This window comes from Aphelocoma coerulescens, chromosome 1 (assembly GCF_041296385.1).
Source record: "Aphelocoma coerulescens isolate FSJ_1873_10779 chromosome 1, UR_Acoe_1.0, whole genome shotgun sequence".
Classification (NCBI taxonomy): domain Eukaryota; kingdom Metazoa; phylum Chordata; class Aves; order Passeriformes; family Corvidae; genus Aphelocoma; species Aphelocoma coerulescens.
This window is the reverse complement of record NC_091013.1, coordinates 120463583-120478722: the sequence shown is the minus strand read 5'-3', so window position 1 is coordinate 120478722 and position 15140 is coordinate 120463583. Positions and strand designations below refer to the sequence as shown.

The window sequence follows — 15140 nt, the reverse complement described above, 5'->3', positions numbered from 1 at the left end:
AGCGGTGACTGGTGGACAGAATGAGTTGTTACTGCTTGGGTATCAGTTTCTGGTGCAGCTCTAAGCATCCGTTTTTGTTTGTGCATTTTAGGTGGTCCACTGGGAAGGTGTCCTGGCCCTGGGGATGCTGGAGGCCAGGTGCGTGCAAGCTTAAGGTATGGGTGTGGTGTACTTCAGTTGGAGCAGGGAGGCTGTGGTTTCAGTCTCTCAGCATGTTTTTCTGCTTTGCTTCTCTGCAGGTGCTGCTGCTGCCCTAGGCATGCCAAGGGACAGAGGCGAGCAGGTGAGTTGGTATTTAGGTGGGGCGACTGATAGGTGAGAGGTACGTGGCAGCATGCGAAGCGTGTCCCTTTTTGCTTTGCAGGCATCGTCCGGGCCACCTCCGGAGTCGGATTGAGATTTGAGGTGAGCCTGGGCCAGCGGTGCAGAGGGAGCCCGTGCATTATTCTTCTGGAGGGCGATAGTCACAGTTTGTTTTGTTGTCTTAGGTACCACAAGTAGGTGCAGAGCCTAAGTTTGGAAACGGCCGGTAAGCGATGAGCCTCGGCAGTTATGAGGGAGAGGGGCGTTGTGCAAGGGGTCACTTCTGGGACGTGTCATCACAGTCTGAATTTTGTCATTGTTCTCTGTCTTTTGCAGCCGCCGAAGTGGACTGTGGGCCATGTATTGACGTCCACGGTGCTGAAGCATTGTTTTCTGTCGAGGATGGATTTCGTCTGCTGGTCTTCAGAGAGCTAAGTGTGGGGACTGTTGGTTGGGAGAAGGCAAACACCTTTGGAATCACAGGAGGCAATTTGAAGTTAGCTGAGAGGAGAGGGCTGTATTGGGCCGGGCCCCTTGGAGGTTAAGGGAGTTTTTCTTCAGCATCACTCGAGCCTTTGCCGGGCCGGGCAGTTCCAACCCATCTCCATGTTCTCGTGAGCTTCGCATCACTGGATTTTGAGTCTTGATGTCATTGTCCGTCTTTTCACCCGAGGAGCCTGCCTTCGGGTCTGGCATGATTGCCATGGTCTAAATTTTGCCTACTCTTCAGTGTAGCCACACTCTTGAGCATAACACGCGGGCATCTTGCATCTTGGCCATTTGTCGGTCGGTCATGTTTTGTGATGTCACTTCAGCCTTTGGCGGCAGAATCCTTCTCTAGGGAACCCTTTGTATCACCTGGCAGTCGTTGCCTCCTTCTCTAGGCCTGCTGCACTTCTTGAGCATCCTCTTACCAGCTTTGGCACTAACTTCTCATAGGGAGTTTACATTTCACTGTCACATACTACTGCCGTAGAGCCTTCTTTCCTTCGGCATCGTGGGCCTCTGGCTCATCTTGCACTAGGAATCTTGGGTCCATCAGGTGAAACTGCTGGGCAGTTTCAATTTGTGTCTATGTGATGTGGTTTGTGTCCGTTGTCTTCAGTGTCACAGGGCTTTGTGATGTCTCAGTTCTTTACAGGCATCGTTCTGGGCCATATCGGCAGCGGGAGTACTTGCATACTTTCCTGGATTGGGCTTATTCTGGCATCTTTATGGTTTTGCTTTTTGAGACCAGAAGTACACAAGATGTTCCTATCCATCTTCCTTCTCAGTTTTGGTAGTATCTTTTTTCATGTGCCATTCCCTTGGACTTCTATATGCAGTGTACTAGACCCTCCTCACTGCAGTAGTTCCATAGCTTCCGTCACCTCAAAGCATCCTGGTCTCAAGAATTTATCTTCTGAAGCGTTCTCTCAAGTCTTCGTGTCATCTTTGCTTATATTTGATGCACTGTGTGTCCATGTGCCACTTATGCTTGGAGCTGCCCTGCCCTGGCACATTCAGTCATGGCTCGTTTGAACAGTTTTAAAACTCTCCTCACTTGTCTGTGGGCTTTTGGGTAGAAAGCTTATGGGCCTGGTGTGGGGATAACTCCTAGCTGTCAGCTACTTGTAGACTGCCTCATGCTGTCTTGCAGGTCCCCGAGGCAGATTTTGATCCCTATGGTCACTGATGCTACCAATTTTCCCAGGATCTACTGTTCCACATCAAGGAGCAGCAGATGGAAGATGCTTTAACATCTTCTTTAGGGGGGGGTGTTTCTAGTAAGGGCTGCAGTCAGAGTGTAAGCTGAAGAAGGGGTGTCTGAGAGTGTGTCTGTCTGTGTGTGTGTTGACTGGCTCTAACCTTATGTGTGTGGTGTTTTTTGCCTTTCAGGTTCTTCAGTTCATTTTAAAATTTTGAATACAAAAAGCCCAGCTGGTCCTGCCCATGCTGTGGGGTTAGTCAGAGGGACACAGGGTTCCTCTTCTCCTCTCTGCTGGGATGAACTGCCTAGGGAATACCATTTCTGACAGCCCAGTCCTACTTGTGTCTTTTGGAAAAGGGCAGAGGTGAAGAGGCAACTGCCAGAGTTCCTTGGGGATGATGGAGTTGTGGTGTTTGGCTGTGCCCGGAGGGGCAGGTTGGGCATTATTTGTGTGTCTGAGGACTGGTTTGGGTGTTGGGGAGCCCAGGGAGCTGAGCTCTCAGTGCATTCCCAGCTCTCCCAGGGGTGGGAGCTGGTGCAGGGCTGGGTGACAGCCTCTGGTTGGGCTCGGGGCAGGCACTGGCCCCGGCACAGACACGGGGTGGTTTGGGGACGCTTGGGGAGCAATGGGAGGAAAATGAGGGATGGTGCTGGGCAGAGCGATCAGCCTGTGCTCGTGTCAGTGCAGCTGTGCAGGGCACTGGGATCTGGGTAAAACTCCAGCTCTCCTGGTGTTCAGGGATGCAAGGTCTGAGGGACTGGATTTACCTGGGGCTTTCCAGGAACAAGGGGAAATGTGGTGCCAGAGCTGTGCCCCATCAGGTTGTGTTTCCCTTTGGGGACAGGGAGTCTCTGGGCTGAGGTGAGATTGCTGTGTGAGTGGCAGGGAACAGGGAGCTCAGAATTGCAGGCACTGATGGAATAATTGTCTTAGGTCTATTTGGTTTGTGTTTGTGAAAACTGGGATTTGGGCTGGAGAGGTGCTCTTGGGAACAATGGATAGAGTACATTTGCTCTATGGATGTGTAAGGAAGGACAGGGAAGGGGAGTATTTATAAATTGTTATCAGTATTTCATGCAAATTTGGGGTGGAGCGTTGATGTAGGTGGGTGGGTTTGGCTTGGGCCTGTCAGGACTAACCACAAAGAATCCAACCAAGCCCCTGACCCCTCAAGGCATCTGTGAAACACTTCCACAGAAACCCAAGTCAGAAATCCAGTGATAATGGAGGTAAAATTATAGATAATTGCCTATGATCGGTGGGGAATTTCCTTTGGAATTATCAACCAAGGCAGAGCATATCTTTCAGCTCTTTTCCTGGTGTGCAGTTTCCTCTCTGGTTTAAATGAGTTTGTGTGCTCCTGTTAACAAGCAGTGTGTTTTCACCCTGAAATTTGGGGTGATAGTCTTTCTCTAGTGTTTTTCCCACAACTGACTCATCCTTTCCATGAATAGTCCATGTTGTTCTACACAGCTGCTTTGGCCCTGGGTCAGAGAGAGAGAAGGGAAATGACTTTTTAGGGCGTTGAAATTTCTCCCGGCAGGAGTGGGACGGTCTTGCCCCTCCCCAAAGCCCTGCAGGCGCATGGGAGTAGCTCAGTGCCGGCGCAGCTCTCTGAGCAATAACAACGCTTGGGAGGTTCGAGTGTTGATAACAACTCTCTTGTCTCTTGGTAGCAGTCCTAGGTGGAGGAGAGGAAAACAGGAACTTGTGTTATTCATGGAAAACCTTCTGCTGTTTCTTGTGCAGACTTTTAGATCTTTGTATGATTTACTATCCAGTGTCTGTAGGTAGAGAATGACTTATTTGAGGTAAAAATTGAGATAATCAGTAATGGATAGGTATGGAAAATGTTTGAAGTAAACTTGAGGTGACCTGTAGTGGAGAGCATGAAGATTTTGAAGTAAACTATAGCAATCAGTTGTGCACAGGTAGGGAAACTTCTGGGGGTAAAATACAAGGTCATCTCTAGGTGAGGGAATGAACACTTTTTGAGGTAAACTGAGTGAATCAGTTGTGGAAGTATTAGTAAATTCTGGGGCTGAAACTTGATGTAACCTCCATGGTAGAAAATAAATAAATGTTTTGAGGTAAAAAGGAAGTCATCAATGTTGGAGAGGCAGGGAGATTTTGAGAGTAAATTTGAGTCTGTAGTGCAGAGAATGAACATACTGAAGTTAAAGGGAGGTAGTAACTTGTAGACAGGGAAAAAATTTGGGGGTAAAGTCTGAGGTAATGTCTAGGAGAGACAACATTTTTGAGCTAAACTGAGGCAGTCACTAGGTGACAGGTTGGAAAAGTTTTGGGGGTAGAAATTAAAATGACCTGTTGGGCAGAGAATGGACATACGGAGGTGAAAATCAGGTAATAAGTAGTGGACAAGTAGCAATAATTTTGGAGGTGAAATCTGGGGGGATGTGTGGCAGGGAGAGCGTACATCGTGAGGTAAAGTGAGACAGTACTGGAAAGATAGTGAAATATTTCATAGTAAAACTTGATGAAATCTCCAGGGCAGAAAGAGAATATTTATAGGTCAAAAAGAGTAAATAGTTAGCGGGCAGGTAGGGAAAATACTGGGGGTAAAATCGGAGGTTATCTCTAGGGGAGAGAATGAACATACTGAGGTAAAAATCAGGCAATGAAGAGTGAATGTTAGGGAAATTTTGGGGGGTAAAACTGGAGATAATCTCCAGAGGTAGTGAATGAATACTTTCTTGTAAAAAAGAAGAAATCAGAAGTGGACAGACAGGGACAGCTCGGAAGGAAAATCTGAAGCAATCCCCAGGGAAGAGAATGAACATCATGAGGTAAACTGAGGCAGTCATTTGCAGAGACACAGTGAAAATTCTGGGGATAGACACTGAGACATTCTTGAGGATATAGAAAATTACTTTTTGGGGTAAAAATGAGGTGATGGGTAGGGCAAAGCTTGTGGGAAAAACTTGAAATAATCTGTAGGGCAGAGCATGAGCATTTTGATGGGAAAATGAGATATTTATTCTTTACTTCCTTTGGGCTAACTTAATCTCCACCCTTCCATGAGCAATTCCTTGGCTTCTCCTGGAGAAAACCCCATGGCAGAGGCAGTCTGCAAAGGAGCCCAGAGCTGTGCTTGGAGCAGAGAGTGCTGAGAGCTGCGGGTGCCTCTGCTGCCCCAGGCTGGCAATATCCCCATGGAACAGACTGGGCAAATAGGATTAGAGGGAGCACAGTCCCTTCAGGGAAGGGGTTTTCTCCTGTGCACATCAGGCACGGGGCAGGAAGGGAACTTTGGAAATCGGCTGCTTTCCCCCAGAAAGCATCACTCGCATCAAGAGCAAAGGTTGGTTTGGGTGTGAGCACTTGAAATAACTTGGAAAGAGAAGCAATCACCTTTTGCTGCTTCTTTCTTTCTTTCTTTCAGATGCTGGGATTGCCTCTGTGGACATGTGCTGAGCTCTCCCCGCAGGGAACTGTCAGCCCTGAATGCCTGTGCAATAACTGCAGCTGCCCAGGTAGGCACAGGAAACTATTCCACACATTAAATTGCCATGACCTGAGGCACTCCTGGAGAGAGTGTAGAGAGTTACAGCACTGATCCTGCTCCTTGCTTTCCCAGTAGTGCATGAACATGATTTCATCCTGATCCTGATCATTCCAAGGACAATAACCACTGAGGTGCCACTGACGATGCCACTTTTCTGACGGGCCTGGCCCAGAACTGTAGCCCGGCAGCATTCTGGGGGGGCAGTTCAGTTCCCCCTCCATTCCTAGACTCTGGGCCGTTCTAGGAGACATCTGATCCCTTTCCTAGGCTGCCACCACAGCCTAAGCTCCCACCCCCACTGGGCCGTGACGGCATCGGCGCACCCAAAGCCACCCGACGGCTCCGGCCCTGCCCATCAGGCCCGGCCAGGGGAGCTGAAATAAAGCCTGGAAATCTCAAGGGTAAACTGGCAGCACAACCACAACCCTCCCTCACTTGAGAGTAAAGAGGTGTCCCTGTATTTACACACATCCAGGAACAATACTCCTCTAGAGGAATCTTGGATTTACTTTTTTATCAGTTGAACTGGCACAGCTGCCACCTGATGCCATTAAATTCTCCATCCCCACAATCCCTGGTTACCCTTGGCTGTGGGGTTTTGCTGTCCCACAGTTAGGAGGGAGCTCTGGCCAGCCTGATTGCCCAAGAGCATTTGAAATCCTAATCCTCACTTCTTTGACTAATGAATCTCTTAAAAGCCACTCTGCATTGTGCAGAAAAGCGCCTTGGTCCCACTGGGAGCTGCACATCTATAACAGCTGTTCTCGGTTATTCCAAGTGAGTAAAATAATTATTAAGGAAAAGAGGAAACAGTTAAACCAAACAACTTTTGCCTGATGTTTTCATCAGGAATGAGTTGGGAGCTAAGCAGCAAGGCCCTCAGACAGGCACAGTGTCTGATATAAACTATATCTGTGCACACATAAAAAATGTTATATATAAATAGATATCTATGTGCCCTAATATATGACATATTTACATTACGGAGTTATGTAAGTCATAAATATCTGCCCTATCTATAACCACAATTTTTTTATCACAAACTACCTCTAATTTACCCCCCCACACCTGATTCTAGGAATGTAACATTTTTAGGGATCCTAAAATCAAACAGATGCAGGAAAATAAACCATGATTTTATCCCCTTAATTCCAAGATGTTTTCCTGGATGTGTACTGCTGGGTCTGTTTTTCTGTAAGATCTTGTGGCTTATCCCTGAAGTGCACTTGGCATTGTCAGGATCATGAAATCCATTTGGAATTTTACTGTCTCTGCAGTATCCAGTGAGGTGAGTTTTTCCAAAATTATTTCTCTCGGACCGAGCACATCTCCTCAAGTTCCTTCTCACTTTTTGCATCGTTGAAATGCAAAATGGGAAAAGATAAATGTGCAGCTCAACTGAAACCAGTAAAAAGCATCATTTCCCTTCTTTCTTGTTTTGTTCTTAGAGCCTGTTGGAGTGCTGGCCTGGATTTGGGAGGAGCCAAGTAGCCTGGAGCAGTGAGGTTTTTCCTGTCAGAAATCCATGCTGGGGATGTTTTCCCTGGCTGTCCCAAGGGGAAGGAACAGCTCTGGAGTTTTTGCAGCCACAGGCTGGGGATGCATCCCCTGAAAACCAGTTCAGGATCGTTCATCTGACTCTGTCCCTGACCTGTGGCTTCCAGGGAGCCTTCTGGTCTTCTGGATATTCCCAGGAGAGGATATTCCACCACCTGACTTTTAAGCCAGGAATTGCAAACCCAGTAAGTCAGTCACATTCTATGGGAGCTGCCCCAATGGTGGGATGGCAGAGGGCACAGCCCACGCTGCTGTTTGGGACATTCCCAGCTGGAACGGGAGCCAGCTGGGCATTTTGGAGCGCTGAGGCCACAAGGGCAGCCTTGAGTGGCATTCCCAGGCAATGCTGAGGCATCCCATGCCTGTGGCACGTGGCAACACATGCCTGATGTGGAGCAGAGAGAGGAAGGGAGAAATTCTGAGTTGATGGGAGGAATGGAATTGGGCTTTCCAGAATGGAATTGGTATAGGTGCTGATGGTATCATGGAATCATGGGGTGGCTTGGAAGGGACACAAAGACCCTCTGGGCTCTGTTTTCCCATCCCATGGCAAAGAACACATCCAAAACTGCCTCCTCACCCTCATGGAATGGCAATGGGTGTTGGGAGCTCTGGCAGGAGCACCTGGAGACCAGGTAAGAATAGCAATGGGATTGTTTTGGCTGCTGCTGGATGTGGTTTTCTCTTTTCAGGATGTTCCTCTGATCGATGTTTTCACAGTAGCTTGCTAGGCCTCATTTGAGGATAATTCCAAGAATTTGGAAGTAGTTGGAAAAGAGTGAGGACAAAAGGTGAACCTGATCCATTTCTAGTAATTCTGAACTTCTCTTGCAGCACCATTCTGGGGGAAAGCTGGTTAAAGGATAAAGATGCAGAGGAACAAGTGTTGTCAACCCCCCTGCCTCCCTGACAGAGCAAAGCTTTCTGCAATCCCAGTAAATCTCTTGGAGAAACTGTGGGATCACAAGGTTTCCTAGGAAAGGAAAACTAAGGACAGAGATGAGGAAAGAGGCTTCCAATTAATAATGATTTGATGGAGGTAGGAATGATTCTTGTATGTTTGATGCACCCCTTTTTATTCCTGGGATAATTTTAAATGATTTCTTTAAAAACTCATTTTGATTTGGGAATTCAAATTAGAGAGGAAGCGATGCAAAATAAATGCAGGGAGAGATCACAGAATCATCCTGGAATGGCAGAATAGTTTGGGTGGGAAGGGACCTTAAGGATCACCTCATTCCATCCACAGGGTGCTCCAAGCCCCAGCCAGCCTGGCCTCAAACACTTCCAGGGATGGGGCAGCCACGATTTCCCTGGGTTTCCGAGCACAAGAGGAAATTTCCAGCAGGAAGTGAGGGGTTTCCTTTGCTCTGCCTGGCCCTAGCAGGGCTTTGGGAGGCAGAGGGTGTGGGAACAGGAGCTTTGTCCACTGCCTTGGGGGAGTCTCTGATGTCCCAAAACCCAGCCGAGCAAGTGGTTGTGGTTTAACATCCCGTTCAAAGGAGATGCCAGGCCAGGAACGGGAATGGACTGCAGAGCAGGGATGGTGCCCAGCAGAGGGGTGACCGTCCAGGGGGTCCCAGCAGTCCATCCCTGCTGGCCAGGTTTGGGATGAGCAGGTTGGTGACTGTCCCTGTGCTTGCTCTGCAGGATGAGGAAGCCAGGCCTGCTGAGGAGGAAGATGAGGAGGTGTGGGAGGATGGAGACAGCGGCCACCAAAGGCTGCGGAAGGCACAGATCCAGGTAGGAGACGTTGCCTCCCGAGGAGAGGGACTTGTCTGTCCCATTGGAATTTGGGGCATGAGGCCAGTGGAACAAAGGGTTTGATTCCATTTTCTTACTTGGGTTTTCACGTGCCTTAAGAGAGCTTTGTGAAAATGTCATTATCCCTAATTGAATCTCTGAAAAACAGGGATTGAAGCTTTCAGAAGGGGCCCAACCCTGCCTGCACGTATCCAAGTGCAGCTCCAGCTCTTGCTTCCCTCTGGCAGAGGCAGCTTTAGGTGCAATATCCTGATGTTTCTGGGAGTGGGTTTTGGAATAAACCTACACACGGGCTGTGCATGGGTTGCTGCTATGGATTCTGTGAAAGGTGATCAGGAAAAGCAAGTTCAGAGTTACTCAGCGGATCCTCTGATTCCTGCCCATCTCATGGAGCTGGTCAGGGTGAAACTACTACTCCCATGCTTTTTATTTTCTCCTCTTAGTGCTGGTTTTTCCCCAGGTAAGTCAGTGTTGGAGCAGCCTTGTGGGTTTATCTGTAATGAGCAGTGGTTGTGTCTGCACACAGAGATAGCAGATCACAGCTGTAGTGTGCAAACGTTGGTGCTTTGTGCCTTAGTGCACACCCACATTTGTCAGCTGGCAGGGCTGATACGATGAGAAAACCTCGTACTCTTCAATAACCTGAGCACAGGCACTTCCTGAGTTGTTACATTTAACCAAAGCTCTGATAAAAAATACTACATTAATTTTTCTAATGGAGACCAGATTCCGCATGATCATAATTTACGTTTTGGGATACTCTTTGATTGACTCTGGTGGGAAGGGAGGTGAATCAGTATCGTGTACTTTAGGGAAAGATCTAGGGGAGAATTGAATTGTACTTCCTTGGAATTCACATCACCCCCCCTTACTCGGAGATGTTGATCTTGAGAACAACAAGCAGAGAACAGCCCAGGAAGGGCCGAACGTGAAAAAACCTCTTTGCTGTGTTCATCATTCTGTCTTAATCTTGGATTGTTTCCACCCTTCTCCTCCACCTGGAAGTCACAAGCATCCTGCAGTGGCAGGTACTCTGGGTTCTTCTGCCAGGAGTAGTCCAAGAACAGCTTTTGCTGGGAACAGCTCTGACCTTGCTGAAATCACTTCTGAAACCTCCCCTGACTCTTGCAGTGCCAGAATTTCATGGTGGCAGAGGTGAGGCAGGGACTGAGCCTGGTTCATTGTCCCCAGAGCTCGGGTAGTTTAGGACAGTCAGGCCAGTAAAGCCCCTGCTCAGGGCTGGGAACGAGATCCTGGCCAGCTTTCCCCTCTCTGCAGTCCTGCTGGGCTATGTCATGCCCTGGGGCCACTCTGCCATTGCTCAAATGGCCAAAATCCACTCATCCAGGAGGGGAAAAGGGAGGGAGGGCACAGGAATTCAGCTTAGGTGGTGAGGCCTGGAAAGTTTCAAGGCAACTAATTGATCTTTGGATTATTCCAGCAGAGCAGAGAACACGGTGCCATGGGCTCTGGCAGGGCTGTGCTCAGCTCTTTGTTCTCTCCCAGGTCCAAAAGTGTGACCAGTTCCAGCAGCAGCAGCGACAGCTCAGCCAGCGACTCCTCCTCTGGCAGCCAGGACTCCTCTACCTCCTCCGAGGACAGTGACAGTGAGGACAGCTCCTCCCCCTCCTCCAGCAGCTCTTCCTCCGACTTCGACTCGCATCCGAGCTCCTCCAGCAGCAGCAGCAGCGACAGCAGCTCTGAGGATGAGCCCCCAAAGAAGAAGAAATAGCTGGGGAGCTGCAGGACTGGTGTGGAGTGGGGGAGAAGCCCCTCCCAGGGGCTGGAGCACACGGCTGCCAAACATTCAATGGTCAACATTTCTACTGCTCACACTTTCCAAGTGTTTTGCCTAGTTGTTCCTAGGACATGGAAGGTATTAAATGGCTTCCTGAGACTTACTGAGAGAGTATTTTTGTGCTGTATCCTTTTATGGAAGATTTTACTTTTTTAGTTCCAAGAAAAATTCTAAAAAAATCTATCATCAGATTCGTTTCTATGAGCTGAAGTCCAGTAACCTGGATGTTTGCATGCTGGAAAGCAAAAGCTTTTTATTGCCGGTTATGCTGCGCATCGTGTGCTGTTCCTCTGTTAATGACACCTTCACCTCCATTGAGAAAATCCTCTCCAACTGGTAAAAGCAGAAGTTTTTCAGCGCTGCTGTGGAGCTGTGGCATTGTTGAAGCTGAATGCACAACGTGTCCCACACAGAGCCTCCCATCTCATTAGCTGGTGGCAAATGGATTCTGTGCTGCTGAGCTTGTGTTCCAATGGCTTTTCCTGATGCTTCCAGGTCCAGTCCTAAGTGCACCATGCAGTTGAGCTGTGTTGGTTTGTTCCTGATCAACGGAGTGCTTGTCCTGCCCGCAGGCTCTGGGCTTTTCACTGCCCTGTGGCCTTGGCTCGTGTATTGCAAGTGTCTGCTGAGACACAGAGTGTTGGTGTTGGGAAGCAGCAGCTCAGTGACTTGGGGCTGCTGCTGCTTTAGGAGTTTCATCTTTGTGCCTTTTTTTTTGTCAGTTCGGTGTGCCCCAGTGAGCCAAGGGCTGCCGTGGGTGTTCTGCAGAGCTCCAGCACAATATTGCCACGCAGCAAAAGCAGAGAAATAATAACAGCCACAACTGGGCACTGCTCTCACTGGATGCTCAGTAAAAAAGAGACTCCTTGAAATAAAGGGCTCAAAGCAAAGTGTTTCCCTTTGGCTGTGTGAAATGCAGGATTTCCGAGTGGCAGTCTGCAGAAATTCAGTCATTCTTTCTTTGTGGGAACTGCCCTGGAGAAGGAAGTGAGTGCAAAAGCCCCACAAGCCCTACAAACGCAGATGCAGACAGGCTCCAGCGCAGGGATTGCTGGATGCAGAGTGGGAATTCTTTGTTCTTCTGGTGCATTGAAGCAGTTGCCATTAGGATTTTATTTGGTGATGCAGTCTCCTGAATTTCTTCTTGTCGGAGTGCCCTTTGTGGGGAGGAGGCATCACTTGTGGAAGAATTCTCAAGTATCTTAGTTTAGGTAAAATACAGCAAGTAAAGTATTTTTTTTATAATTTTTATGGAAAAAGTAGTGCGTAGACTTCCTTTGGAATAAACTTAAACTTACTTAAATGTTTGGAAATCCCTATGTTCTGTGTGTGTGTGTGTCTGTGAGCACTCCTGTGTTTTACAGAACACACTGCAGAGTGTAAATAAAACTACCAGAAAGGTGTTTAAGTCTTGTGGACTGAATGTAGCATTTAATGGGAAAGTGAATAAATTATTAACCAGCAGTTGCTAAGTGGATGCTTCCTGCAAATATCCGAAATCTTTGTGGTGGTGTGTGCAGGTTGCAGCTGGCGTTGCCCTGGCATTGCCTCCCAGCGGGGCAGGATTGCGCCCCAGGAAGTTCTCCAGGCGGAAGTCCCTGGGTCTCCGGATTATTTTTTTTAAAAAGTTTAGTTTGTCTTGGCTTTTTCTTTTTTTTTCCTGCCCTTTCTGGTTCCTTTGTCTCTCCATGTTCTTATTTTACAGAGGATCCCCTCCCCAGCCCGGCCAGAGCCGCAGCCGCCTTCACGTGCTGCTGCCTCAGGCGCTGCTCCCGTGCTGGCTCAGGAATGTGATCAAAGCCCGGCTCAGCAGGAATTGTTGCGGGCCTGCTCTGTTTAATCGCTGCCGCTGCGAGCAAAGCTGCCCCTGCTCCTTGAGGGGAGCGCTCGCTGCAGCCCGGGAGGAAAAGAGCCGAGGAGAAGCTGCGCCCTTTGCAGGAGAAGCGCTGGGAGCAGAGGGGAGAGCGGGCAAAGGGAGCGAGAGCAGCGGGGCGGGCGGGGCGGCGTCAGCGGTGATCCCTCCGCGGTTGGGGCCGCATCACAAATAGTCCCTCGGGCGGATCACTCCGCGGTTGGGGCCGCATCACAAATAGTCCCTCGGGCGGATCACTCCGCGGTTGGGGGACGCATCACCGGTGCTTCCTCCGCGGGCAGGACCGCATCACAAGTAGTCCCTCCGGCGGATCCCTCCGCGGTGCGCATGCGCACTGATCAGCGGGGAAGCCCTTTGTCGTGTGGTCATTAAGGGAGCCATGGAAACAGTGCTGAGCATGCGCGGTGTTGTGGGAAGGGAAGCGCACGAGCAGCGCTGTACCTGGTTACGTCATGTGGTGTTGAAGGGCGGGGCGGAGCCGGGCAGCGCTGCGCATGCGCACTGGCTTTACCCTCCCGCTCCTGCTGCTCCGTGGGTACCGTCCGGCGGTGCCCGGGAGCGGCTTGGAAGCGCCAGGTTCGGTTCCCGGCTGCGGCAGCGGCGGGCGAGGGTTGTGGTGATAATGGAGGAGGGCGGCTGTTGCTGTGGCTGCAGCGAGGTGGAAAGTGAGCGGAGAACGGCGACGCGGCGTGTGCCGGGAAAAGACCCGACGGGGGGCGGCCCCGGAGCAGAGCCGGGCGGGAGCGGGCGGCGGGGGCTGCGCGGGGTGAAGGCGGTCCCGGCGCGGGCACGGAGCCGGGGAGGAGCTGCGGGGCTGGGGCCGGGACTTGCGGGCGGCACGGCGGGACCTCCCTGCAGAGCCTTTCCTGGGAAACAAAAGCGGGAGTTTGTCCCAGCTCGGCCCCGTGGCAAAGGGGCAGCGCAACCGAGGGGAGCAGCGCCTGAGCAGTGCGGCAGTTTAGGGGCGCAGGGAAGAGGCGGCTGGTGCTGGAGCGAGAACTTGCAGGTTTCTTACACTTAAATGAACGTGGAAAGCAGGGAGAGAGGTGGTATAAAAGCACTGGGTGCTCGGGCAGGTGAGACAGGACTCAGGGGAGGGAGTCGCTTTCCTGAGCTCCTGAAGTTCCACTTGCCTCTCTCACGAGCACTCGTGAGAAGTTTCCCATTTGGAGTTGGGCTCCAAAAGGAAGGAACTTGAAACTGCTTCTTCTGATAAATCCGTAAGTATGGGAGGCCCTACCAAGCCCACGGGTGTAAGCAGCCAATAACTCCCACGAGTATTTTAACCACTAAAAATAGCAACTTTTATTTCTTCTGCACACAGAGGACTTGGCTGTCCTGTGCAGGGTTCACTGATGCTGTGAATTGCAATCCAGGGCATCTTCAGGCTCCTGGTGCTTGGGACTGTGGTGTTTGGTGTGCAGAAAACATCCCAGGCTGTCCAGCTTGGGTGTGGCTGTGCATTTGCACAGTTCCTCAGAGTGGGAAAAGGCCAAGAGAGCGATGGGAAGGTCTTTCTTCCAGGCCCGGGCATCCTCAAGACACCTCAAGGATGGTTTTTAAATGTTTGTTGTCTTTTGTTTCCTAGCCCAGGAGCCGGAGAACGGGTGGAGACAGTGGCAAGCAGGAGTCCCATGTTTACATCTGCCCTTGGATTCCAGTTTCTCCCAGTGGGTCTGTGCTGCCCGAAGTACAAAGGAAGGAGGTGTTGGAGTACCTGTTTGTTCACCTGTTGAGCTTGGAAGAGATGCCGAGTGTGAAATTCCAGGAGTGCCGGCTCCTTGCGAGCTGTTGGTTGCTCAGGAGATGGGGTCGGGGAAAGGGGGGAAGAGTCCGAGCACAGCACAGTGGTAGGAGCTGGGTTTGCATCTCAATCTAAGGCATCTCAAAGCCTGATAAGCTGGAAAGAAGACTTTGCTGTGTTAATGCATAATTATATTTTTGTGCAATTTTTTGAAATTAGGGCTGGGATCAACCTGGGGAGGAGGTTGTCTGGCACAGTTCCCTGTGCCCTGCTTTGCCATGAGGAATGGATGCCTGACCTCTTTGCAGAGAGCTGCTGCTGATGTAGATTTCTCTGTTTCTATAGTGAATTTATCCCAGTACTTGGCTGCTATAAAGAAGTCTCCTCTTGCTGCAATTTCCCCCTATTACATTTAAGATCAGCTCCAGCTGAGTTAGAATTTAATCCCGACCTTTTCCCCCTTTTTTTTTTTCCAAGAGGCCTCAGCTATCTCACTATTTCTTTCCTCTCTCACCCTCCAGGTCCTGTTTTTCAGACTTTTCCTTATAAAACCCTTGATAACCCATTCCCCACTTAAGGCTTTGTTGTAGCCTTGTTTTGCTACCTTCTGGGTGCTGTGGATGAAGGTCTGGCTTTGAGGAGCACGCCCTGCTCCCTTTGCTCAAGGGATTGCAGTTATTCCAATCTCCTGCTGCTGAGGGCTTCCTTAGGCTCTTGCTGAAATGAAAAATGTCCAGGAAGCTTTTCCTTTTTTGAGATTAGACTGGTTGAGATATGATCATGATGGTTAAAAACCCACAGTGCAAATGAAGGTTTCCCCCTTCTTCCCCCCTGCTCCCCACTTGCTCCATGCTCGGTCCTCTCCCTGCACAGTTCATTCCTTT

At 49.9% G+C, this 15140-nt stretch overlaps 1 protein-coding gene across 1 annotated transcript; it reads left to right on the top strand.

Annotated features, from left to right (window-relative positions):
• Nucleotides 1-8385: 8385 nt before the first annotated feature.
• On the top strand, nt 8386-12628 carry LOC138120125 (zinc finger CCHC domain-containing protein 10-like). The gene is made up of 2 exons (XM_069032583.1): nt 8386-8820; nt 10348-12628. Exons 1-2 carry the CDS (start codon nt 8729-8731, stop codon nt 10571-10573), a joined length of 318 nt encoding a protein of 105 aa, XP_068888684.1. The 5' UTR covers nt 8386-8728; the 3' UTR covers nt 10574-12628.
• The last annotated feature ends 2512 nt before the right edge of the window (nt 12629-15140 follow it).